Source organism: Parasteatoda tepidariorum, chromosome 5 (assembly GCF_982258835.1).
Source record: "Parasteatoda tepidariorum strain Cologne lab strain chromosome 5, Ptep-v5.0, whole genome shotgun sequence".
NCBI classification, from domain to species: domain Eukaryota; kingdom Metazoa; phylum Arthropoda; class Arachnida; order Araneae; family Theridiidae; genus Parasteatoda; species Parasteatoda tepidariorum.
The window spans coordinates 14,518,071-14,543,604 of record NC_141759.1 but is presented as its reverse complement, the minus strand read 5'-3'; the positions used below and the strand labels follow the sequence as shown (position 1 = coordinate 14,543,604).

At 33.2% G+C, this 25,534-nt stretch overlaps 2 protein-coding genes across 2 annotated transcripts in view; both read left to right on the top strand.

The window, feature by feature from the left end:
- The first annotated feature begins 754 nt into the window (after nt 1-754).
- LOC122272635 (nose resistant to fluoxetine protein 6) overlaps nt 755-25,534 on the top strand; it is a 70,994-nt gene continuing 46,214 nt past the window's right edge. Inside the window, exons 1-5 of the mRNA XM_087163427.1 lie at nt 755-773; nt 18,305-18,534; nt 20,253-20,361; nt 22,022-22,109; nt 24,865-24,962. Of these exons, the coding sequence (XP_087019553.1) occupies nt 18,352-18,534; nt 20,253-20,361; nt 22,022-22,109; nt 24,865-24,962 (478 nt within the window). The 5' untranslated portion in view covers nt 755-773; nt 18,305-18,351. The remainder of the gene's footprint in view (nt 774-18,304; nt 18,535-20,252; nt 20,362-22,021; nt 22,110-24,864; nt 24,963-25,534) is intronic.
- On the top strand, nt 9,123-12,527 carry LOC147808593 (uncharacterized). Its single transcript, XM_087162629.1, has 2 exons — nt 9,123-9,228; nt 9,277-12,527. The coding sequence occupies exons 1-2, from the start codon at nt 9,123-9,125 to the stop codon at nt 12,525-12,527; spliced, it is 3,357 nt and encodes a 1,118-aa protein (XP_087018755.1).

Genomic DNA, 25,534 nt, shown 5'->3' with positions numbered 1-25,534 from the left:
CACTATGATAAAATTTAAATGCAATCAAAATGATGATATTTTATGAAAGTTTTTTCTTTATCCTTTCAAAATGGGATTTTTGGGGTAAATTGTGAATAGTTAATTGTATTAACATTTAAGGAGGATCGTATTATCACTTTTATAGCGGATTAGTGGGTTTGAGACTGTTTTTCCTAATGGATCTTTTTTTTTGTTCTGGCGTCCACGGGATACGGGATGACTTTTGAGCGAGTAAACAGGTCAGTATGGATTATTTCGCCTTGCTGAAAAGAGTATAAGAGGCGTGAAGAGTGGCTGAAAAGGCAGTATGACGGGAGTGCGGATCGTGCCCTATGGAATGTTGGGTTGAGGCATCACCGCTGACAGGATCTATCATGGCTGCTAGAAGTGTGTTCTGAGCCGGTATCATCGAGAAAGAGTTTAGATATAGCTGGAGTCTCGGAGTGAGTTGATCTAGGCTGAAATGCTGAAAGGTTGATGTTTGGAAAGAGTCTCTGGATGCAGCGACAAGGTACGCAACATTGATCGGATGAGCTGTTGTCTGGAAGAAAGTTGATCTGAAGCCTCAGAATAGTTGACGGGAAGTGATAGACTGAATGTCGCTAAGTTCAAGACGGTTGGCAAGAATTGAGCGTTCCTCGGCTGAAAATCGAATGTTTCCCTGCTGCACTCTGTCTTACTAATGGAGGGCCTAAGGAATTGAATGGCGGTCGGAAACTCGAAGTTCCCCTAGTCCACAAGTCTTGAAGCAAGCCCAGTGGGCGTTCCAAAAGGTGATCTGCAAGTTCCTTTTGTATTTATAAACTCTAATTTCTTACCTTCTTAGTAACTTTTTAGAAGAGCATTTTATCCCTAATTTTAAATTATTTCTATCAGGTGTTAAGATACCTGTTTTAAGATGAGCCTTGGATATTTAATTTTAATTATCGGTTGTAGGAATATAATGACCTGAAGTTTAAATGTTTTTGTAAATTTAGAATGAGCTAGTATTTTTATTTCGTAAATGTCTCTTTTAGTGTGAATTAAATGAATGTTATGCATATGAAATTTAAGAGTGCTTTTTTTCGAAAAGTTATATCTTGAGTATAACAATTTGGAAATTTAAAAGTGTATAAATTTGAAATTTTTGTGCACATGAAGGTATCTGGAGATGATTGAAGTTGTGTTTGTTGTAAATTTATAGTTATGATAAAATTTAATTTTAATTGTTAAATGTTTCATGTAATTCATTAGTTATTTGTCTATTTTTGAACCTGGGTAACTGTTACCAAAATTCAATTATAAGATCACAGCCTTGCCAAAGTTTGAAGGGTAACGGTACAATCAATTGGGATTCGAACCTGGTTTGCCTCATTGGAAGGCGAATGCTCTATCCCTGAGTCATCGCGGCTCATATGCCGACCATCTGAGAGACGTCTCAATCACAATTTTGATTCTCAGCAGAGGGGGCGATTCCCCGCGTTCTTAGCTCCATGACCTTTGTTCGATGTCGAGCACTTTAAGGTAGAACAGTTTAAAGAGGACCGTTATAACTTCAGCCATTTTGCCGGCGGGACAAAGAGGTCACCTACCTGCTTACTGACCACTGGCAGAGATGCTTTGGATACAGAAAATAATTTGTATTTTGTGCTGTTAAAAACTCCATAACTAATTTTTTTTTATCTAATTTCAAATTTTATAATTTTCCGGACTAAGATATAATGAACCATTTTATTACTTTTTTTTTCTTTTTTTATGAAGGATGTTACCCTGAGGTTGAAGTTTTAATTCTTAAACTATTTATAAATACACTCCCCATCCATTTGAGATATCTGTATAAAGTTTCCAGTAACCAGAATAAAATGTAAGTATTGAATGCTGTATTGCTTTAATTTATTAAAAGTGATGTGTTCTTAAGTATATTAAACATAGTGTTTACATAATTCAAAAAAATCACTAAATTTGGTTAATAAAAATTATTATTTCGCTAAACCACTAAAAAATTCTATTAAACAGTATGTTTTATAATATCACTTTTTCACTTGTATGAGAAATTATTCAATTCCTTCCATAAGTTCACACTCACCCTATTATCTTGTTCAAATTTTCAATCCTTCATAAAATACTTTTTATTCATCCACTCAACTTCAAATACATTTTCTTTTAAACTTGTAGTGGATGACACCTGATGTTAATACAGTTTTTTTTCAAATACTAATTCATTAATTAAACAGGGATGAGCAAAAAACGATATGGAATTTTCTGATTGGTTAAGAGTCAGCCATTGTTTTATATTTTACTATAAGCGATTCAGTTTTACACATATTTTAAAAATAACATCAGTGATAATTTCTAATTTATAGCTCTGCTTGAACAAAAGAAATATAGTTTCTTGAGGCACATGTAAATTTTTAATTATTTTGTATCCGCTGCGTCACATAAATTCAATAAAGAGCATTAGTTGGTAGCACGTGTTGTTCACGTCTCCAAATTTATACTTTCAAAGTTGTCTGATACCACGCGCTTTTTTTTTTCAATTCCTACTAATAGTTCACACTCTCCCTATATATATATATATATATATTTATATATATATATATATATATATATAAATATATATATATATATATATATATATATAAATATATATATATAACGTCGTTGCCGAGTGGAAGGATTAAAACAGGTCATAGGTCGGGAAGGAGGGTACAAAATTTATTTATTAATTATTAGACAAGAGCAGTCATGAGATTGAGTGAAAGTGTACATGAAAAGTTGCGCTCCTTGGTTATATGTTAGGGAAAATCTTGCAAAGTAAAATCCGTAATATGTCTTGATTTAGGGACAGAGGGAACTCTTAGTAGTTGCTATTGGTTTATGAAATGGATCGAACGTTTCCCACACAAGAGCAAAGGGAAAAATGTCCTGCTCTTAATTAAATGCATACTTGAGCCAAAAATAGATTTAAGAACAGGATGTGGCTTTTAAAAGTGTGAGAAAGTATTTCAAATAGAATAATTAATTAGGAAGAAGTTTTATAGCAGAGAAACTAACATAAAAAGATTAATTGAAGCTTTTTATGTTACATCCCCCCTCGCCAAAAATGTTTAGTTACAATCCAAAAATTTTAAAAATTATCCATTTGCAAAATCTTCCCTTTGGTAGAAGCACAATCAAAATAACCAAATTTGTAATGGTAACAATATATAAAAGTAATATAAATTATATAACATTTACATATGTTCTCATTGTAAAAAATTTAACACAATCAAAAATCTGTAGTAGCATTATCAGCAATTTTAAAATTTTCATTTTCAACAGTTTCTTTTTTTTTCTGAATTAACAGCTTTTTCTATTTCAAAAGTATTTTGTTTAAAGATCACAACACAGCTTTTTCACTATAAGAATTCTTCATAATAATACAATTTAAGTTAACTCTTCAGTCATGATAAAAAATAATAAACATTTGTTAGAAATGTGTAATTTAAAATGTAAAACACAAAAAACATTTTTACAGGAAAAATTTCAATCTGGAATTAGACTTGAGTTTTGTTTACCTTGTTTGAAAACAAAAATGACACAGTGGTTGTTATTCTGAAGTCCAAGATTTCAATATTGTCTTTATTTCACTTTATTTACCTTTCATTTTTTGTCACTTTAATAACAAAATTTTTGGAATTTTATTTATTTATTTATTTTTTTTTTTTTCAAAATCAACTGAAGTTAGGAATTAATTAATTTTCTTGGATTTGCACAATTCTGTCAACATAATTTTGACAATGTTACGCACCATTATCATATTTAGTCTCAAGAATATTAGAAAACACAAGATCATTTTCAATTCTGCTATTTGAAATTTTTTTTTTTTTTTTTTTATGTCCAAAAATTTACCTTCTATACCCTTTTTTCTTTTCTTTTTCTCTCTTATTCTTCCATCTACTTTCTTTTCTTTCTACTTTCTTTATATTTATTTATTTGTACTTTTATTTTCTTTCTTGGTATTTTTATTGCAATTATTAACCCGGATTTCAGGAAATATGTGTACAGACAAATTGCTTTTATAATCAGAAAAGGTGATCAGTCTTCTCAGATTTTACATTACAACCCGTTTAACACAATTTATCACTAATTGAAATCCAAAACAAAGTTTTCAAATTTAATATGGTATTAAGGTAAATCAGTTTTTAAAATTTGACTGACCTAGCTATTTTCCTTATTTTTAATCTGAAGTGCAAGTTTGGTTTATTTGCAAATTACCTTCTTTTTTTTCTTTTTGGACATAAATTTTTTTTTCTTTTTTTTTTCAAAAAATTTTCGTTTGGATTTTTTCTTAAGTAATTTTTGTGCAGAGATCTTAATTGGTAATTTAATTTGTCACAATTGTTAGGGAATTCAAATATTTTCATTTCTATTTTAAATGTGTTTTTGAAATGAATTTGGTTACTATTACTTTTCAAATTTTTTTGATCATTTTCCTATCTTTATGTTGTTTGTCTATGGAAATGTCTGAGCTACAACTTATTACCAACGTTGGACAAAAGCATTAATGTCTGGTTGCACTTCAATTTAAATTCTAACAACAAGTATTTTATTCATTTTTCCAAACTATTTGTAATAGTTTTAACATTTCTTGATCTAATTTTTGCCACACCGTAATAGCATTCATATATTAAAAGTGAATCTCAATAATTATTGCAGTTGCATTACGAAAAGAAAAAAAATTTAAATAGCATTTTCATCTTTAACCCTAATCACTGTAAAACAAAAATATAATTTCTACTACTCAAAAAATCATAGAAGCTGTAACACATAAAACATTATGAAAATAATTTCTCGAAACACTTTTCAATCAAATAAATCAATTAACTGAAAATAAAAATTTAAAGAAATAAAAATTTCAACAGTAAATACTATCAATATATAAAAAGTAGTTTCACTTTGAAACATCAAATATGGGAAAAAATTAAAATCATAATCATTTAAGAAATTGATTTATGAGAAATGTAAAAAACTTTAACTCAAAGGATACCTGAAAAAGTTCGAATTAGTCCGAGATATTTTGAAAACCACAACAGAGATGGGAATGCGTTGAAATTCCGTAAACACAATTCCAAAACCAAAGACGTGAGCTGCTAGGGAAAAAATTTGTTTCTTCGTTAAGATGAATCGTAAATTAACACCAATAGTGACGGAGAAATTGAAGCTTATTTTTCTTTTGAATGTCGAATATTTAAGTAGACCATCGTGGGTGTGAGAACAATTATTCATCGACGATAAGATCCAGCTCAGCACTTAAGAGTGGCAAAATCAACGCTTTCTCAAAGGGATAGTTTCAATAAAACATTTTAATTAACAGGAATTCGATGCAGTTTTTCTTTTTAGTTCAAGGAAGGAATTGAAGCTCAGCTTTCTAGTATTCTCAGGAACGTAGACAAAATATGCAGCATAGACATGAAAACGGATGATCGTTTAGTTCCACTGTGCGTAGGTATAATTTATAATAAACTAAACGTTTGATGATTGAAGAGATTATTTTTTTTTTGATGAAGATACAGGATGAATTAATTATTGCCATAAGTTGAAGAAGAATTTGACTGCTTATTTACCAAATGTCCATTTGAATAAATGATTTGAAGTTATTCCATATTTTTGATGTACCCTCTTCCGAAGATGATTTATTTAATTTCACATGAGATATTAAATATCTTTAATGTACCGTACGAACTGTACCCCTTCCCGACCGTTCAATCCTGTCGACTTATAACGTCGTTGCCGAGTGGAAGGATTAAAACAGGTCATAGGTCGGGAAGGAGGGTACAAAATTTATTTATTAATTATTAGACAAGAGCAGTCATGAGATTGAGTGAAAGTGTACATGAAAAGTTGCGCTCCTTGGTTATATGTTAGGGAAAATCTTGCAAAGTAAAATCCGTAATATGTCTTGATTTAGGGACAGAGGGAACTCTTAGTAGTTGCTATTGGTTTATGAAATGGATCGAACGTTTCCCACACAAGAGCAAAGGGAAAAATGTCCTGCTCTTAATTAAATGCATACTTGAGCCAAAAATAGATTTAAGAACAGGATGTGGCTTTTAAAAGTGTGAGAAAGTATTTCAAATAGAATAATTAATTAGGAAGAAGTTTTATAGCAGAGAAACTAACATAAAAAGATTAATTGAAGCTTTTTATGTTACATATATATATATATATATATATATATATATATATATATATATATATATATATATATATATATATATATATATATATATATATATATATATATATATATATATATATATATATATATATATATATATATATATACCCTGTGTCTCCCCGTGTAGTAAAGTGACTGATGCATGTTAAATATGTCGAGTCAAAAAAGTCCCCCATGTTCCCATAACAAATCAGAACCTCCGGGGGTACTGGAATGGAGACCGATCGTTTTCTGATTCAGGTCAAAATTACGATATGTGGATGAATGAATGGGTCCGCCCTATAAACGGGTGCGACGAATGGTGTGGCAGAAATCGAATTCTTGTCCATAGATGGCCCCACTGAAAAACAAGAAACGTACACTCAGCCTTAAATTTGCTCGATTTCACCAAGTAGGCTTACCCGTGTGGCAAGTGACATTAGAAACAACATCAACAACAATATATATATATATATATATATATATATATATATATATATATATATATATATATATATATATATATATATGTTTAATACTACAGTCCACAGATGGCGCTTTGCGCATCCTAATTAATTATTCATTGAGCTTGAGAAAATAAATAGTGTATGTGTATCGATTCCTGTGTGTGGAGTGTTTCAATGTTTTCGATGTATAATTCAATATTCTAAGTTCATCTCCGATTCCAGTAAATTGTGGCAAATTCTAACTGAATTGTGAGATATCTAAACGTTCCACCTTTAATTATAGTTCCAAGTCCATACAACAACCGAGTCAGGTAAAAATTTATGAAACATTCTTTTTCCCGCTAATTGCTAAATCATTTGGTCAAGTCTCGCCGGAACCCAGCTGAAATATTCTAATTCAAAATTCCTGGCTTGTTGTTGTTTCGGCAAATATTTTTTCTAAAATATTGTCATAATTCAATAAAAAAGTAACATTCGAATTTTATTCATACATGCTAAGCTTTAAAACGAAAGAAATGTTCGAAGTGTAATATTTCAAATTCCAGTGTATTCAAAAGGGTTTAATCCGCTGATTTACTTAATTGATTGATTAATTACTTATGTGCTAAATTACTGATGTATTCTGCCATTGTCATTCCTGTAATATAATTTACAAAAAACTTTCGTTTTCCCCTTCCCTTTTATTATTGTTTTCTTTATTACTGTTTCGTTTTATACCGCTGTAATTCTTTTTGCAATTTCGCATTCTCCCCCGTTCACGTTCACAGGCGTCAGTGGAATCATTTTTGTTTGGGCTAGACAGTTAGACTTTTGTAAACAGCTCTGTTCTGTGGTTTTTGATTTAATAAATTATTTTTCTTATTCTAATATATTCTAATGGATATGGAAGCCTTGTTAAAGAAAAAAAAGAGTGTTAAATCTTCGATTACTAAATTACAAAAGAAAACAGAAGAGGAAATTGGGAATTTAAACAATGCGGGTTTATTGGCTCGGAAAAATAGATTTTTGGAATTTAGAACTGAGGCAAAAGATATTTTAGATTCTATTATAAGTATTTGCGAGGAAAAGGATGAGGAAACTTATTCTACGGAAAAGGACGACATTTTAGATGCGTTAGAGTCAGTACTTGTCGATATCGACACCCGGCTTTTGCCTCCCGTAGTGAATTCTAGTTTTGAGGTTAAAAACCAAAGTTCAGGCCAGGCTTCTGTCTCATCTCAGTTTGCTGAAGTGAAACTTCCTACGTTATCTTTACCTACATTTTCTGGTGCGAATGAGGAGTGGCTTGCCTTTTCCGATCTTTTTGAAGCTGCAGTTTCGAACAATCAAAATTTGACGAGAGCGCAAAAATTGCAATATTTAAAGGGGAGTTTAAAATCAGATGCCTTAAAAATCGTAAACTCTTTATCCATTACCAATGATAATTTCGAAATCGCTTGGAAATTGCTAAAAGATAGATACTTTAACAAAAGGGAAATTATGTCCTCCTTAATGAAAAAGTTTATCAATATAACGCCCTTGAGTGGAGAATCATCCACACAAATTTTAAATTTGATAGATTCCACTAAGGAATTCGTAAGAATGTTGGAGTCCTTGGAATACAAGGTTGATCCAACTACAGATACCCTTTTAATGCACATGATATTGTTCAAGCTTGATGCAAATTCAAGAACTTGGTTCGAGAGAACCTTTCAAACTGATGTCATTCCGAAGTTGGACGAACTGTTGCAATTCCTTGCAACACAAGCTAGATCTATCCCGAGTTCAACTACTAAGAGATACATTCAAAGAAAGGTGACTTTGGCCGCGTCCAACGCCCAGTCACAATGTCCTCTGTGTAATGGAGATCATACATTGTCGAAATGTGATACGTTCTTAAAATTATCAGTTCAAGGCCGTTTAGATTTCGTTAAATCGAATAATGTTTGTTTTAACTGTTTAACTCGATTTCACAGTGTGAAAACTTGCAACAGCAAGTTTAGATGTAAAAGGTGCAAAAAACCCCACCACTCTTTACTTCATATCGAAAATGTTAGCGATAGGGGAAGACAGGGTGCTGTAAATCAGTCAAATTCTAGTGAACTTTCTATCAACGCTCCTGTGTTTTCGCCTGCCCTTATTCCAAGTACTAGTCAATTAAGTGATAATTCTAGAGTGGTAGATGTTACAACGTGTATTTCGGGTGTGGGGCCAGACGTTCAAACTCTCCTCTGTACTGCTCTGATTCAGGTGAGAGATATTTGGGGTAACTATCAGACCTGTAGATGTCTTCTGGACAGCGGTAGCCAGGCTTCGCTTATTACAAATGAGTGTATTGAGATGCAAATGAGTGTATTACAAATGAGTGTATTCGCATTTCGTGCTTAGGCGCATCCAATACGCGTACAAATGGGGTTGCTGAGATTCAATTCACCTCACATTTTTCATCTCAAAATTCCTTTCATGCATTCGTCTATGTGATTAACAAAATTGTAGGCATGATTCCACATCACGACTTAGATTCCTCAATGCGCGAATTATTTGGGGATATTTCTCTGGCTGATCCAGCATTTTACAAGAGTGCTCCGATTGATGTACTCCTTGGTGTTGACCTTACTTTGCCATTGCTAAAGGGTTAAACATTATCGTTAGGTAAGGATAAGCCATTTGCCATTCGTTCAGAACTGGGTTGGATAATTGGTGGTAAGGCAAATTCTGGTGGTCAAAATTCTCTACATGTCAATCATATTCAGTTAGAATCGGATCTTCTAATCAATAAATTCTGGGAATTAGATTCTGTACCATGCGTCAAACCCTTAACTTCTTTAGAAGAGGCTTGTGAAGATCATTTCGTAAAGACACATTCTAGGGATGAGAATGGCAGATACAAAGTAAGGTTGCCTTTTCACACTTCTCCCACGCGGTTAGGTAATTCAAAACAAAATGCAATTCGTAGGCTAATCAGCGTGGAACGTCATCTCATTTCTAATCCTGAGAAATACAACCTCTATCGAAAATTTATGAAGGAATACCTTGATTTAAATCACATGGAACTGGTTCCGGACTCTGACATTAATAAAATCGAAAGTTTATACCTTCCTCACCATGGAGTTGTCAGAGACACTAGCTGCACAACAAAGCTTCGTGTAGTTTTTGATGCTTCCAGTAAAACTTCATCCGGACTCTCTCTCAACGATCTACTCCTGGTTGGTCCAAGAGTGCAACCAGAACTTTTCCCTATTCTCATCCAGTTTCGACTTTTCAATGTAGCCATTTGCGCTGATGTTGAAAAGATGTTCCGCCAGATTAAAGTTCATGAGGAAGACGTAGACTGGCAAAGAATTCTTTGGAGGGATTCTCCAACCGAACAAATAAAGGAGTATCGTCTTATTACCGTTACGTACGGTACGTCCTCAGCACCATTCCTCTCCACGAGAACCTTACGACAGCTTGCCATAGACGAACAAGAAAATTATCCAAACGCTTCAAGAGCCACCCTTTGTCATTTTTACGTTGATGATTTGCTGAGCGGGAGTGCAACAAAACAGGGAGCCATCCAACTGGTGTCCGAACTGCAGGAGATGATGAAGAGAGGAGGATTTTCTCTACGCAAATGGGTGTCAAATGATTCTGACGTACTAGCAAACATTTCGGAAGAGTTAAAGACCGTTGATTCCAAACACATGATCAACGACGACCAACCGGTCAAGATTCTGGGAATAGCTTGGCTTCCAGATGTTGACACTTTCACCTTTACCATCACCGTCAATGAGAGCGACGTATGGACTAAACGCAAGGTACTTTCCGAAGTCGCAAAAATCTTTGACCCCTTGGGCTGGTTGGCACCTACAGTTATCACTTCCAAAATCTTCCTCCAAGAGCTTTGGAGTCATCATCTAGACTGGGATGAAGAGCTACCAGACTCTCTGGCAAGTCAATGGAGAGTATTCCAAAAACAGCTTCCTCTACTTACAAATATCAAGATTCCACGCTATATCCTCATTCCACAGGCTACAGACGTACAAGTACACGGATTCTGTGATTCTTCAGAAAAGGCCTACTGTGCTGCTATATACATTCGTTCCAAAGATGCAAACCAAGCCGCGACATCTAGACTGCTAACTTCCAAGACACGTGTCTCTCCAGTAAAACCACAGTCTCTACCTCGACTGGAACTCAGTTCTGCCTTACTTCTGGACAATTTGTTACAAGCTACCTTGCCGACACTAACTGTGCCAATCTCTGAGACATTTGCATGGTCTGATTCCAAGATCACACTGGCATGGTTGAAGTCCGAACCAAGAAGATGGCAACCGTTCGTAGCTAATCGAGTAGCACGAATTCAAGAGCTGACTCCTAACGTGCACTGGAACTTTGTGAGCGGTTTGGAGAATCCTGCTGATTGTGGAACGAGAGGGATACCCCCAACTAAACTAGAAAGGTGCGACTTGTGGTTCAACGGACCTGATTGGTTAAATAGTTCTACTTTTCCTAATGGAAGGTTTGAAGATGATCCACAATTAAAAGAAAACATGACTGCAGAAGCCAAAATAACCAAGATGGTAATGTTGAATGCAGTTGATGCTACTTTCAAGGCAGAGTTTTTCCAAAAATTTTCGTCTTGGAACAAACTGAAAAGAGTATATGCCTATTGTTTTAGATTCATAAAGAACTGTTCCGTTGCTGCAGATAAAAGAAATAAGTTCTTCTTAACAACGGCAGAATTGAATGAAGCCGAGAAGAGAATTGTCAAATTCATCCAACAAGATCATTTTCCGAGGGAAGTCTCCTATCTCTCAACAGGCAAGCAACTTCCTTCGAGTAACAAGCTTATTCCCTTGACTCCGTTCTTCGATGATTCCGGAATAATTCGTGTCGGTGGTAGACTGAAAAATTCATTGCTTCCAGAATCAAAGAAGCATCCCATCCTGCTTCCTAAAACCGACCATATTGTGAACTTACTTATCACGGATTATCACTTGAAACTTCTTCATGCCGGACCGCAACTTCTCCTAGCAACTCTCAGAGAGAAATTTTGGATTCTTTCAGCCAGAGATGCAGTTAGAAGAGTGGTGAGAACATGTATCCCATGCTTCAGAAATCGTCCAAGGCTCGCCGAGCAAATCATGGGAGATCTTCCAGAGTCCAGAGTTTGTTCCTCTTCTATATTTCAACGAACTGGTCTTGACTTCGCCGGCCCATTCTTAATACGGAGCTCCAAGGGAAGAGGCAGCCGCAATACTAAGTGCTACATATGCGTCTTCGTCTGTCTCGCAACGAAGGCAGTTCACCTTGAAGTCGTCAGCGACTTAACCTCAAAGGCATTTATTGCTTGTGTAAAAAGATTTGTGGCACGCAGAGGTAGACCTTCAGATATCTTCTGCGATCAAGGGACAAATTTCTACGGAGCTAGCAGAGAGCTCAAAAAGGAGTTCCGGCAGTTGATGAAGGAAGATGCCCTTCAACGATTCCTGGTAACGGACAACATCGCCTTTCACTTCAATCCTCCATCTGCTCCCCACTTCGGAGACATTTGGGAGGCTACAGTGAAATCGTTCAAATTTCATTTGAAAAGAGTTGTTGGAGATGCTAGTCTCACCTTCGAAGAACTGGCCACGCTGTCTTGCCAAATCGAGGCATGCCTTAACTCAAGACCACTATGTGCATTATCTAGCAGTCCAGATGATCCGTCTGTTCTGACACCAGGACATTTCCTGATAGGAAAGGCATTAACAGCTATTCCACAACCTACGATTCCAGACGACATCCGTCACTGCGACGGTTGGCGATTACTTAATTATTGTTTAACTAAATTCATTAATTTTGAAACCCCTCCGTGTTTCAAGGGGGGCGGTATGTTTAATACTACAGTCCACAGATGGCGCTTTGCGCATCCTAATTAATTATTCATTGAGCTTGAGAAAATAAATAGTGTATGTGTATCGATTCCTGTGTGTGGAGTGTTTCAATGTTTTCGATGTATAATTCAATATTCTAAGTTCATCTCCGATTCCAGTAAATTGTGGCAAATTCTAACTGAATTGTGAGATATCTAAACGTTCCACCTTTAATTATAGTTCCAAGTCCATACAACAACCGAGTCAGGTAAATATTTATGAAACATTCTTTTTCCCGCTAATTGCTAAATCAATATATATATATATATATATATATATATATATATATATATATATATATATATATATATATATATATATATATATATATATATATATATATATATATATTTATATATATATATATATATATATATATATATATATATATATATATATATATATATATATATATATATATATATATATATATATATATATATATATATATATATATATATATATATATATATAGGCCAAAAGTGTGGAAATTTTCTGAAAGTTTCATGTTCTTCAACTTTGTGTGCTTGTAGAATATATTAATTTTCGCTTAAATACAAAAGTTTATATATCAAATTGAAGGTAATTTAATGTAGAATTTAATAATAAATACAGTTTTACAGTATCTGTATTGCAAAAAAGTTATGCAACTACTAGTAAGATCTATCTCAGATTTGCATTTTTGAAAAGTGATACTTACACAATCAATACTTAGTAGGATAACCCTTATTTTTTAAGACAGCTTCACAGCGTCTTTTCATCGAGTGAACGAGTGTTTGGAGTTCATCTTTCGTAATCACATGGTGCCAAGAATCAATTATAGCTTCACTTAGTTGTCTTTTATTGGATGGACGTTTTTTTCGTACAAGAATTTTCAAACGCCGCCACAAATTTTTAATTGGATTGAGATCAGGGCTGTTTCCTGGCCATGGTAATATATCTATGCCTTTATTTTGAAACCATGCTTTGCATACTTTTGCTGTGTGGCATGTAGCCGAATCCTGCTGAAAAATAAATGGTGCGTTGTTGGGGAAGAGATCCCTGATGGAAGGTATCAATTTTGGTTTCAGGACAGTTTAGATGTATTTTTTGGCATTCAGGAAGCCAAATCAGGCCAAAAAAAGTGCACAAGTGCTACTACCGATAGAAAAATTAAACGGCTATGCCTTCAAGGTAGAAAAATTTCCTCAGATGCCATTAGATGTGAAATGTGCACCGGGTATTGCAGTAAGTTCAAGAACAATAAGAAGAAGGTTATCAGGATTTGGACTACAAGCTAGAATTCCAAGGAAAAAACCATATTTAAATCAAAAGCAACGCGAAAAACGAGTTAAGAGGGCAAAAGAACACATTAAATGGTCAGAAAATTAATGGTAGCAAGTAATCTGGAGTGATGAGAGTAAAATATCGCTCTTTGGTAGCGATGGTAGAAAATACGTGAGACGTAGAGTAGGTGAAGCACTTCATCTTGATTGCATTGAAGCAACTACAAAAAATCCAACAAATGTCATGATTTGGGCATATATGTCTGCAGATGGTGTGGGCCGAATTCAAGTGATTGATGGCATCCTGAATGCCAAAAAATACATCGAAACTGTCCTGAAACCAAAATTGATACCTTCCATCAGGGACCTCTTCCCCAACAACGAACCATTTATTTTTCAGCAGGATTCAGCTCCATGCCACACAGCAAAAGTATGCAAAGCATGGTTTCAAAATAAAGGCATAGATATATTACCATGGCCAGGAAACAGCCCTAATCTCAATCCAATTGAAAATTTGCGGCGACGCTTGAAAATTCTTGTACGAAAAAAACGTCCATCCAATAAAAGACAACTAAGTGAAGCTATAATTGATTCTTGGCACCATGTGATTACGAAAGATGAACTCCAAACACTCGTTCACTCGATGAAAAGACGCTGTGAAGCTGTCTTAAAAAATAAGGGTTATCCTACTAAGTATTGATTGTGTAAGTATCACTTTTCAAAAATGCAAATCTGAGATAGATCTTACTAGTAGTTGCATAACTTTTTTGTAATACAGATACTGTAAAACTGTATTTATTATTAAATTCTACATTAAATTACCTTCAATTTGATATATAAACTTTTGTATTTAAGCGAAAATTAATATATTCTACAAGCACACAAAGTTGAAGAACATGAAACTTTCAGAAAATTTCCACACTTTTGGCCTATATATATATATATATATATATATATATATATATATATATATATATATATATATATATATATATATATCTTGTTCAAATTTTCAATCTTTAAATAAATAAATAAATTTTTTTAACTTGTAGTGGATGACACTTGATGTTAACAAAGGTTTTTCAAATATTAATCAAGTTTAAATAATTTATTTTAGTTTTATATGGGAGAAAAAAATTTTATTATTTAATAAAAAGTAAAAAAAAAATTCTTTATTTACCAAAGTAGGAATTGACTTTAAAACAATTTTTTATATTAATTGCTTATCAACTTACATCAGTGAGAAGTAACAAATAAGAAACAGAAATTAGAAATAAGGAAAAGTTTGAAATTATATCGACTGCCTTTCATTAAGGAAGAAGAAAAAAAGTCGTCAAAATTGCCATGACGCGCATACATCCTCATGCATCCATTATGCAACAAACAAATGAGGAATTTTCTCAAGAGTGTCAAGAAATTGTATGTGTGCAATGAATACGCCATTCCCCATCTGTAAAAGCCTGAAATGGTTAATTTTTGTGATTATTTTATTCAGTTTTAATCAAAATACTATTGGTCATAATCTCGCCAATAGATGTACATCCTTTAGTGAAATTGGAACGAAAAATATTTGTAATATAACTGAATATCTTACAATAGATGTGTTTCCAGAAAATGATTTTAATGAAGCACCGTTTAATTATCAGTTATTCAGCAACTTTTTAAATATTAACATAAGTAATCAATGTAAAGATGGGATAATTACGTATTTTAACGAAGTTATAAATTTAAAGCCATGGGCCCTAGAAAGTAAGTGTATATTTTTACTTCGATTTAATACAGAGCTTTTTCTTAAATATTATTGAAAAGCATTTCATGTTATTATATTTTTTTAAATAATTATAATTTTATAAGGATTATTGTTTTTTTTAATGAAATTTTTAATTCAAAATGTAAATACATAATATTGACGTCTATTAATTAAAAACTACAATCGTAACAAAGGAAATGAATTTTAGAAATAATCTTCGCCCCCGACTTCAAAACGCTCACCAACCCCGCAAATATTACTCCACAATTTTGTATGACTCAGGTTGCGAAATTGTATCATGAAAAATAAAGATTAATGAAAAGAAGAAACATTTTAAAAAATAAAACACATTTAAAAAATATTTTTTAAAAAATATATTAAAAAGCCAAAAAACAAAAAAAATATAAGATAATCTCTTCATTAGCTCAGTAGATTTTATCAGCAAAAAAGGAGTGCTTTCTAATATTGTAACAATATAGACAAAGCGAAATATATCATTACAATAGTGTGAGGAGCACTCAAAAAATAGAAACAAAATAGAACACATTAAGTAAAAAAATATATCAGCCAAAAAAAAAAGAAAAAGAAAATGAAATGTAAAGAGAAAACAGAACAAATTACAAAACGAAATCTATAAGGCCAGTAGCGAAGTCAAATGAAATTACATCTACCGGTATACTTCAAGAATGATTTAAAACATTTTCGTAATTGCCAGATTACAAAATGTGAAAAAATAAGCTCAAATGGAGTTAAAAGTGTAAATAGAGGGTGGATTTCGTTTTATGGAGCGTTCTTACTGCAATACTAAAGCACATTTGATTTGTTAGTTAAAAAGAATTAGCCCAAAAATGGATGTGTGCAAGGTAATAATATTTACTAGATAAGTTAACAAAGCATATAATCAATGAGTTCGATTTTAATTTGTTTTTAAGATATTTGTTTCAAGGATAAATAAACGCAACTAGATATTCTTATAATTCTATTCATTTCATTAAAAATGGTATTTAAATACTTGTTTTTAGAAACATTAGAATTCCAAATAATTCGTTTATTCATAATAAAATAAAAACTATTTATTTATCATATAAATCAACAAAGTTGATATTTTCCTCTTTTTCAAAACCCAAATTCAAAAAATCGAAGATATTATCATCATGGTTGCGAATCAAGATTAACTCCTCGGAGTAAATATTATTTAATAAAATTGTATAATCTCGAAAATTAAAGATAATTTATCAAATCTGAAAATCGTCATCAATAAATCTAATAACAAATTTAATCCTAACAGCATAATTTTTTTCTTCATAATAGTGTAAAAATAAGTTAATTAAAGAGATGAAAAATTAGATCCTTGTGGTTTTTCTATGTTTATGATCCATATATAAAAAGATTAATTTTGATTTTACATATATATATAATATTAGTTTTCTAGCTAAATACAGACTCTAACTGGTAAATTGAATTGGCATAAGCTTTCACTGTAAAAAATTTCTGGATTAGGATTTTCCTCAGTTATAACTGTAATTCTCAAAAATAATTAATAATAATAGTGACATTCTAATAATCAATTTTGGTGAACTAATATCATGACACTTTTTATAGGCCTGCTAAAAATTATTTGAGGCCCTTTTCTACTAACTTCTAATGAGCATAATGTTTTGAAAAATGGATAATAAAAGTATATGAAGTGCGGCTATTAATTTCCAAGACTCATCTAAATAGGCTATGGAAACTGTCTTCCGAATTGCGTAACCATTTGGAATTTTTCTATATTTACTCCGCATGCTACTGCACACTTCCGAACTAGGCTTTAAAAATTTCTAGAATTTAAGTTCTGTTTTAAAATGTTCTTCAATTATACCGTTTTCAACTTTAGAGTTTTTTTCCTTAGCAAATTTCTAGGTTTTAGAAATAAAAGTATCACAGTGGACTTGATCGTAATGACCCGGTTCCCAGTAGAACACAGAAGTCAAGGCTGACAGAAGGCTGTCAGTAAACGGATGGATGGCCTTCATCAGCCGCGTAGGAGCCGAGGGTGCGCGGTATCGGTTCTCGTTGAACTGTTCTACAGTAAAGTGCTCGACCAGCCCTCGCTGCGATTCGAACCCGATTCACCTCAACAGAAGGTGAACACTCTATCCAAATAGCCATCACAGCTCAAATACCATTTATTTTATTTTATAACCGTCATAGAACAGCCGACTCAATTTTTGGGTTTGCGACTACTAATGCTCAACTCCGTAGCTTTGTAATTTTGAACCCTTTCCAGAAGACAAGGAAACTCCTGCATCAAGTATTGGGAGAAATTTGACTGCGTAGAGGACTTTCTAATGGAACTAACCCGCATTTGCGTTACATGGAGAGGAAGACCACGAGAACATCGCGAGGTTAGCCTGACGGCACGGGGACTCCAACCCATGATCCGTCTACCACTGAAGATATTTCTCGTGAGCCTTGTGGTCGGTGCAAGCCGGATGCGAAATTCGTATCGACTGGGATTCGAATCCGGTTCGCCTCATTGGATGAATTTAAAAAAATTCTATTTTTTCGAAGGAAGCTTCAGTTACATGATCAAAAGATTACTTAAAAAAATATAACGTAGGTTTCAAGTATCGAGCGCATCGATTCAGTAGAACAAGAGTTAGCATTTCTATTTTAACCATCTTTTGTTTTCCGGAATCAGCACCTGGACATTAATAACCACACCTTATATATTAAGGCAAGTTATTATGAAACATGCTGTATTTTTGCATACATTTATTTTGTAGTGTTGGATGCATCAGGAAAACTTCCCAGCAGTTTCTTTGGTCAAACAATGATCGACTATGGATCTCTAGAAGACTGCATCAAAATAAAGGCAATTTCAAACGATGGGGCTGGATTATTTACAGGCAAGTATTGTATGATGCATTTGCGTCATCCTCTCTTCCAAACACCGAACCATAACCCTCAATTTGAAAAGAGCTACAATCAAGCATTCGGTGTACCTCCTGACTGGGTGAGTTTTTGTTTATTTATTTCGAAATTTATTTTCGATATGACTATTTCATTAAGCAAAACGCCAGTTATTATTTACTGTTTTTTTTTATTTTTTAAAACGAAAACAAATGCTTTATAAGTGCCATAGTTAATATAAAACCAAACAAAAGACTCAAAAGCTTCTACCAACTTGGTGGTGATTAGTTTAATTTAGTGGTTAGTTTAGGTAGCATCATTGAAAGTATTAAGCATATTTTTGGTCGCTTCGGATATCTTAATTTGGATATGATATAGGGATATTTATCCTAGAAAGTTGAATAAAATCGTTTAGGAAAAATTTATTTATTAAGTAAATATTAAATAGAATATGGCCACAAAGGCCCACAGTCCAATCGCCAATGATTAGAAATTGAAAGTAAATGAATTGTTTCCAAAGGGCAGTTGGTGACATGGAAAGAGATCGATGATTGGCGATTTATCGAAAGATATCATAGCCAAAAATAAAGCCAACCTCAAAAAATCAATATTAAATTTGATAATAATTCGGCGAAAGCGAAGTACCAAAGAGACTTAGTATAACCATGTAAACTGAAACATTTTTTGTGGTAAGAAATAAAGAATAAGGAGTTATAAATTGATTTTTGTTATCGATTTAGTCGCGACATTGAATTAACGAGTCTTACATTAGTATTGAAGTAAAAAGTCATGTCGCCTAGTATACTAACCACGACTTTAGAAAGGGTTAAACTACTGGCAAAATTACCAAAAGTTCAGAAAGCTTCATATTTTAAGAGTCTACCACTTCATAAAATATGTAGTTGGCCACTCTGGAATGCCTAAAATATCCTTTAACTTGTTATTTATTGACTTTGTACCAATAGGGTTAATAAAAAAAAATGCATGCAGTCAAGTCTTTTAAGTGATTACTGAATAACTTTAAAGCTTACCGATTCCTAAACAATTTGAATCACATCACTGAAAGAAAGTCAATTATAAAAACTCCCCTAGCAACAATTAAACCTTGGCCCCAATTTGGCTCAAAATTGGTTCAATATGGGTCCAATATGAACCAATGAACCAATATTGGGTTGTCTAGATTTTTTAATATTGGCCTATATAGGGTTAATATTGGCCTATAGAGTCTGAATATTGGATATAAAATATCGGGTCAGTTTGAAAATTCTATATAAGGCCGATATTGACTGTAAAGTGGCAGTAAAATATTGGACAGTTCTATATATGCGCCAATATCGGAAAATAACGGTCTTTAGAACCTTTGTTGAGACAAAATTCGTGAATATTGATCCAATGAGGGTCAAAGTTATTTTGCTGTTAGGGTCATAGTGCTTGTTGAAAACTACAATGATTAAGAGAAGGTTTCGTTCAAAATTAAGCTGCTGTAGCTGTCTCATAGTAAGAAGATTTATAATAGAGTCTGCGCATGGAAATTATAAAGAAAAAGATGTGTTCTAAATTAAACTGGCACAGTTGTATGAGAATTTAATATATAATCTGAAACTACCTTCATGTATTTAAACTAAATGTAACTATCAGATTTCAATCTGTAAAAATAGTCATTGTGAGATATAGCATGTGATTTCTTTGAAGCAATTAACCTCTAAAACCTATAAAATTTCTAAAACAACGATTTTTATTTTTGGTACTAAAATAAATAATTTAAATGCATTCTTACTTTTTAAAAAAATATTGTATATGTAGTTTTAATTTTTTTTGTAGATTAGATACGATATTGAAAATGACTTACCACTAAGATTTGGTTTCTATGGCGGAATTTGCATGCCATCGTCATGCACTGATGAAGACCTAAACAAAGCAATCAGTACTCGTAAGATATTGTTTATTCACAAATTAAATCTTTGAATGTGTATATGTTACCGTGGATGACCAAAATCAAGAGAATGTCGACTTTCACCGTCAACAATCACATAGTCACTTTGGTGAATGTTCTAAATACTATTTGTTATATCCGATTTGATAGTTATTTATTCGTTGATATTATTATATTCAATCGGTACTTTAATATCTGCTGAGGATAGATGAGGAGAAACATCAGTGTTCGGAGTACCGTTTAAATGCATACCGGGAAGTGGCACTTGATCTTAAAAAACACTGATGGATGTAGGGCATACCGGGCAAATGTATATAGGGCAGTGGCACTTAACTAGACCTAGTATGTATTACCAAAGCGAGACTATGTGGTTGTCAACATTCACCGGTGGAAGTCAACAACCACGCATTTCTGTCATTTCACTGTAACACATACATTATCCCCCACCTTTTTGAAATTTGAGACCAGTTATAATTTTTTCAAGTGTTTAATATTTTACTTATAACTTTATATGCATAAGCCTCCCATGAAAATTGTGGCATATTTTCAGACTTTTCCTCACTATATATTACAAAAAAGCAGATTGATCTATTTTTATTCAAAAATTCAGGTATCCAGCTTTTTAACCTCTTATTTTATGTTGAGATTTAAAATCACTACAGTTAGATAAATTTGGTGTTTTGAATCATCTGCTTTACCAGTAATAAAATAAAATAGACTTGATATCAATTCAAAATATATTTCGCTTGGCGTTTTATTTTCTAACTCAGCTTACAATACTATTTGGTTACAATACTCTATGAGTAGAGACAAATGTTGAACGATCACGCATAATGAAGCTGAATGTATAATACCGTAGAAACATAAATACTATATTAAAACCAAAAATGGGCGAAACTAATTATTACAGTAATCAATTACTGGTAATCATGATTACAGCATATCACGATTTTGATTACAAATGTAATAGAAAATACAATTATAAACTACAGTTATAAATAACTTGTAATCGTGATTACAACTCAGCATTATTTTGACTACACGTAACCAAAATATGACGCATGGTTCTACGCTGTAGATGAAATAGAATAGAATACAGACTGGATATGAAATATTTTGAGTTTTTTCTACCTTTAAAAATATCAGTTACTGATATACACTGGTGTAGGAAATTAAGCAGACTTGTTTGATTATCTCTAGAACTACTGGAAAGATTTTAATGAAATGTGATATTTACATACAATACAAAACAAATAAACATTCAACAATTGTTAATACACACGCATGATCGTGCGTAACACTCGTTAGAGTCGGAAGGTATGAAAATCGCCACAGGAAATTATAATCTTCTTTTCTTCAAGTATGAAATCACACTACAAGACCTGTAACCATTTTTTTTATTTTCGTTTATTCAGCATCCGCTGTTTCATACTTTGCGATTCCAACTAGTGTTACGCAAGATCATGCTTGTGTATTACAATTGTTGAATGTTTATTTGTATTGTATCAATGTATGCACATATCACATTTCATTAAAATCAGTCCAGTAGTTCTGGAGATAATCGAACAAGTCTGCTTAATTCTCTTACACCATTGCAGATTAAGCAAATACTCTGGCCCAATAACTAAATTGATTTTCATGCAGTTTCTTTTCTCAGTTTCAGAACCGTTGAATTTAGATGTTACTCTCACGGACTGCCAGGTAGAGGAACCTCTAAGATTATCTGTTTCAGCAATACTTTCTATGTAAGTAGAATATATAGATCAAAATCGAATGTAATACTTTGAAGTTTGTAATATGAACGTCTTCTGATGATATATTAGATTCTTTAAATATAATATACAGAGTGTTTCATGAATACCACTCTTAATATATATTTTTTTAACCTTCGTCAAAAGTGAAGGCAGAAACTCGTACACATTAGAAATATATGTGTATATATAATTGTGACACACAAACAGGTTCAGGATTTTAAAAAGAGCAAATTAATTTAATTTAATCATTATGTGATGATGAACGAAAGAGAGAGACACAAAATCGTAGTGTTGCTCCATAGAAGTAAGGTGAAATCTTGCAAAAAAAAATCCGTAAAATATCTCATTTTAGGGGAATAAGGGAAATCTTAGTAATTGTTATTGGTTTATTAAATAGGTCGCGAATTCCCACAAAGAGCAAAAGGAAAAATGTTTTACTTTTAACTAATGCATACTTGAACCAAAAATAGATTAAAGGACAGGATGTGAATTTAAAAGTATGAGAAAGCGTTTTGTTTTGAATAATAAATTAAGAAAAGGAATAACATAAAAAGATTAATTAAACCTTTTTATGTTACATTTACAAGTATATATATATATATATATATATATATATATATATATATATATATATATATATATATATATATATATATATATATATATATATATATACAACTATGTGGACAAAATTAAAAGAACATCAGAATTGGACACAGCTTCAATGGGCTAATGTTCTCTTCACCAATGAGTCCAGATTCAGGCTATAACCTGATTCTGGACGGTTATTGATATGGAGGGAACCTGGAACACGATACCATCCAAGCAACTGTATCGAAAGGCACCATTATGCTGGTGGAGGACTCATGGTTTGGGCAGGGATCATGCAAGATACCCGCACACCGCTCCATGTGTTTGACAATGGTTCCGTGAATGCTCAGGGTACAGGCAGGAGGTCCTAGAGCCCTATGTGCGTCTTTTCAGGGGCGCTGTTGACCCTGAGTTCATTTTTATGGACGACAATGCACGGCCACATAGGGCTCTTACGGTTGATGAGTATCTGGAAAGCGAGGATATTCAACGAGTGGATTGGCCAGCCAAATCACCTGACCTGTATTCTATTGAACATGCTTGGGATGCTCTTGGGAGAGCTATTGCGATGCGCCAACCTCCCCCCAGAACCATTCTGGAGTTAAAAATTGCTCTGGTGGAAGAATGGAAGGGTCTTCCACAAGTCCTCCTTAACTCCTTTATTAACAGCATGCATACTCGTGCATGCTGTCTGTCTGTCAGGGATGACCATACACCATACTAGAGGCAACACACACTGTACAAGCCTCGCTGTTATCGTCATCTTTTATCCTTAAGTTCAGACTACATTGGATTTATTGGCAATAGGTCTTGCCACTGAATGGCACTTTCATTTTTGTTTTGCATACTTTATTATCATGGAATAAGCTATTTCCATACCAAATTTCATTTATTTATATTCAGTATTTTCTGAGATATTTGGGAACATGTCTTCCATCTCTTAATTTTGTCCACCAGTGTGTTTTGGGACTCAAGGCTGAAAACATACCATTGAATTATAATTAGATTTATATTTCAAAGGAGTTATTTTTACATCTTTCCCTCTTTCACTTCCATATTAGGAAGCATTAAATGATTATCGGTGATGCGTAGAGTTACAAGGTATGTATGAATTGAGCCTTTTCACCTCCTTCTGTGTTAGTATTTAAAGCAGGAGCGATTGTTTTTGAGTGTCTTTTGCTGTACGATGTTGCCAACATAACCATCGCCACTACTGTCTTGATATTAGTCCACCCCCCTCCAGCTGGGAGAGTGGATGAGACTTCTGTTTACACCATACTCCAGTAAATAAAGCCTGTTAAAGTCTATCGGCTTATTATTTCTACAAATGTAAATTAAAAACACTACCAAAATAACGGGGTTGTTGCCCTGTTATTACAAGCCTAGCATGGTATTTGCTTCGTGGTGGAAACCTTTTGAAGAAAACCAGTGTTTATACATTTGAATCTTAGGCCTATCGTCAGGCTGACTGCTACGTTGAAGTTTTCCCCATCCCATCACACACACCGGGGGAAAAAAGAAAATCACCTAATCGGTGCTGAAGGATGAAATCACACCCCGTCTGTTCCAATACCTGTACCTTCGTCGCTACTGAAATGCTGATGCAGAAGGGAGCTTGACATCCCGGAAACCATTTAAATGCAATAGTTTTAAAAATAATGTACAAAATAAGATGTAAGGGGAACCGTACAAAAAAAATGCCGTGCTTGCAAAAAAAATTAAATTTGAAAATATTTCCAATCATTGGGAAAGAGTGGGATCAATACTAAGAGTGGAAAGGGTGGGAAGAGTGGATTCCGTAGATTGGGAAAGAGTGGAAAGATCAATTATTAAATTTTCGTATATTTTTTTTAAAAAAATACGAGATGATTCCCAGACATCGAGTTTTTCAAAAGAAACTTTACTATGTTGGGCAAAATTTAACGATATTTAGAAGGTAGTTTTATAGCTGTCTCTGAAAAATTTTACAGCCGATTAAAGAAGCGACTCTCCTCAGATGGAGATTGTTTTCAAGCAACTTAAATAGTCACGCAATTCACATAATATTTTAAGGATTTATTAGACCGATTCTGGAAATTAACAGCAGCATCTTTTGTTATCGAAATAATTTGTTTTCGCTTTATTAAATTAAACAAAAAAATAAAAACATTTTCAGGATTTCTCTAGTTGTTTTGTTACTTGTTTGCGCAAGTGGTACAATACTGGATTTAAAGGACAGAAAAAGGAAAGAAAATAAGCTGAAATATCCAGAAAGTAAGTTATTACTTTTGTGTATTTTATTAAAAGTTTATAACCACGGATATTCACAATTCGTGGTCAACTAGAAAATATGTAAGAATTTAAGAATCTGATAGTAAAAACTACAGACGAATTTTTTGATGATAAATATGTTCAATTCGAAAAAAGCGAATAGGAATAAAAGGCCGAAAAAATTAAAAAAAAAACTTTTTTTTATATTTTAAGCAGTTTAAGTTGATTTTAACATTAGATAACTAAATATTTTTTCCAATGCCTAATCAGTCGTTATATCATATAAAGATATCAATAGGGCAGACTTGTTGGCCACTCTTTCAGGGGCCCCATATTAGGTGGCCAACGTTGCTCCCTCTGTGAGGACAGAGAATGAGGAATATCCAATGCCTTGTCCGGGATTCGAACTCAGGACTTTTCTGGTGTGAGGTCAAGACCCTGACTACGACACAGTTCGGTCGGTGCATAACTAAACATTCATCCAGCAGAATCTCACCATTCACAAAGTCGGACTGTTACCGTACCACTTTTTTAGAACATCTAATGGTTAAAAAAATATGTCTAAAAAGAGGCTC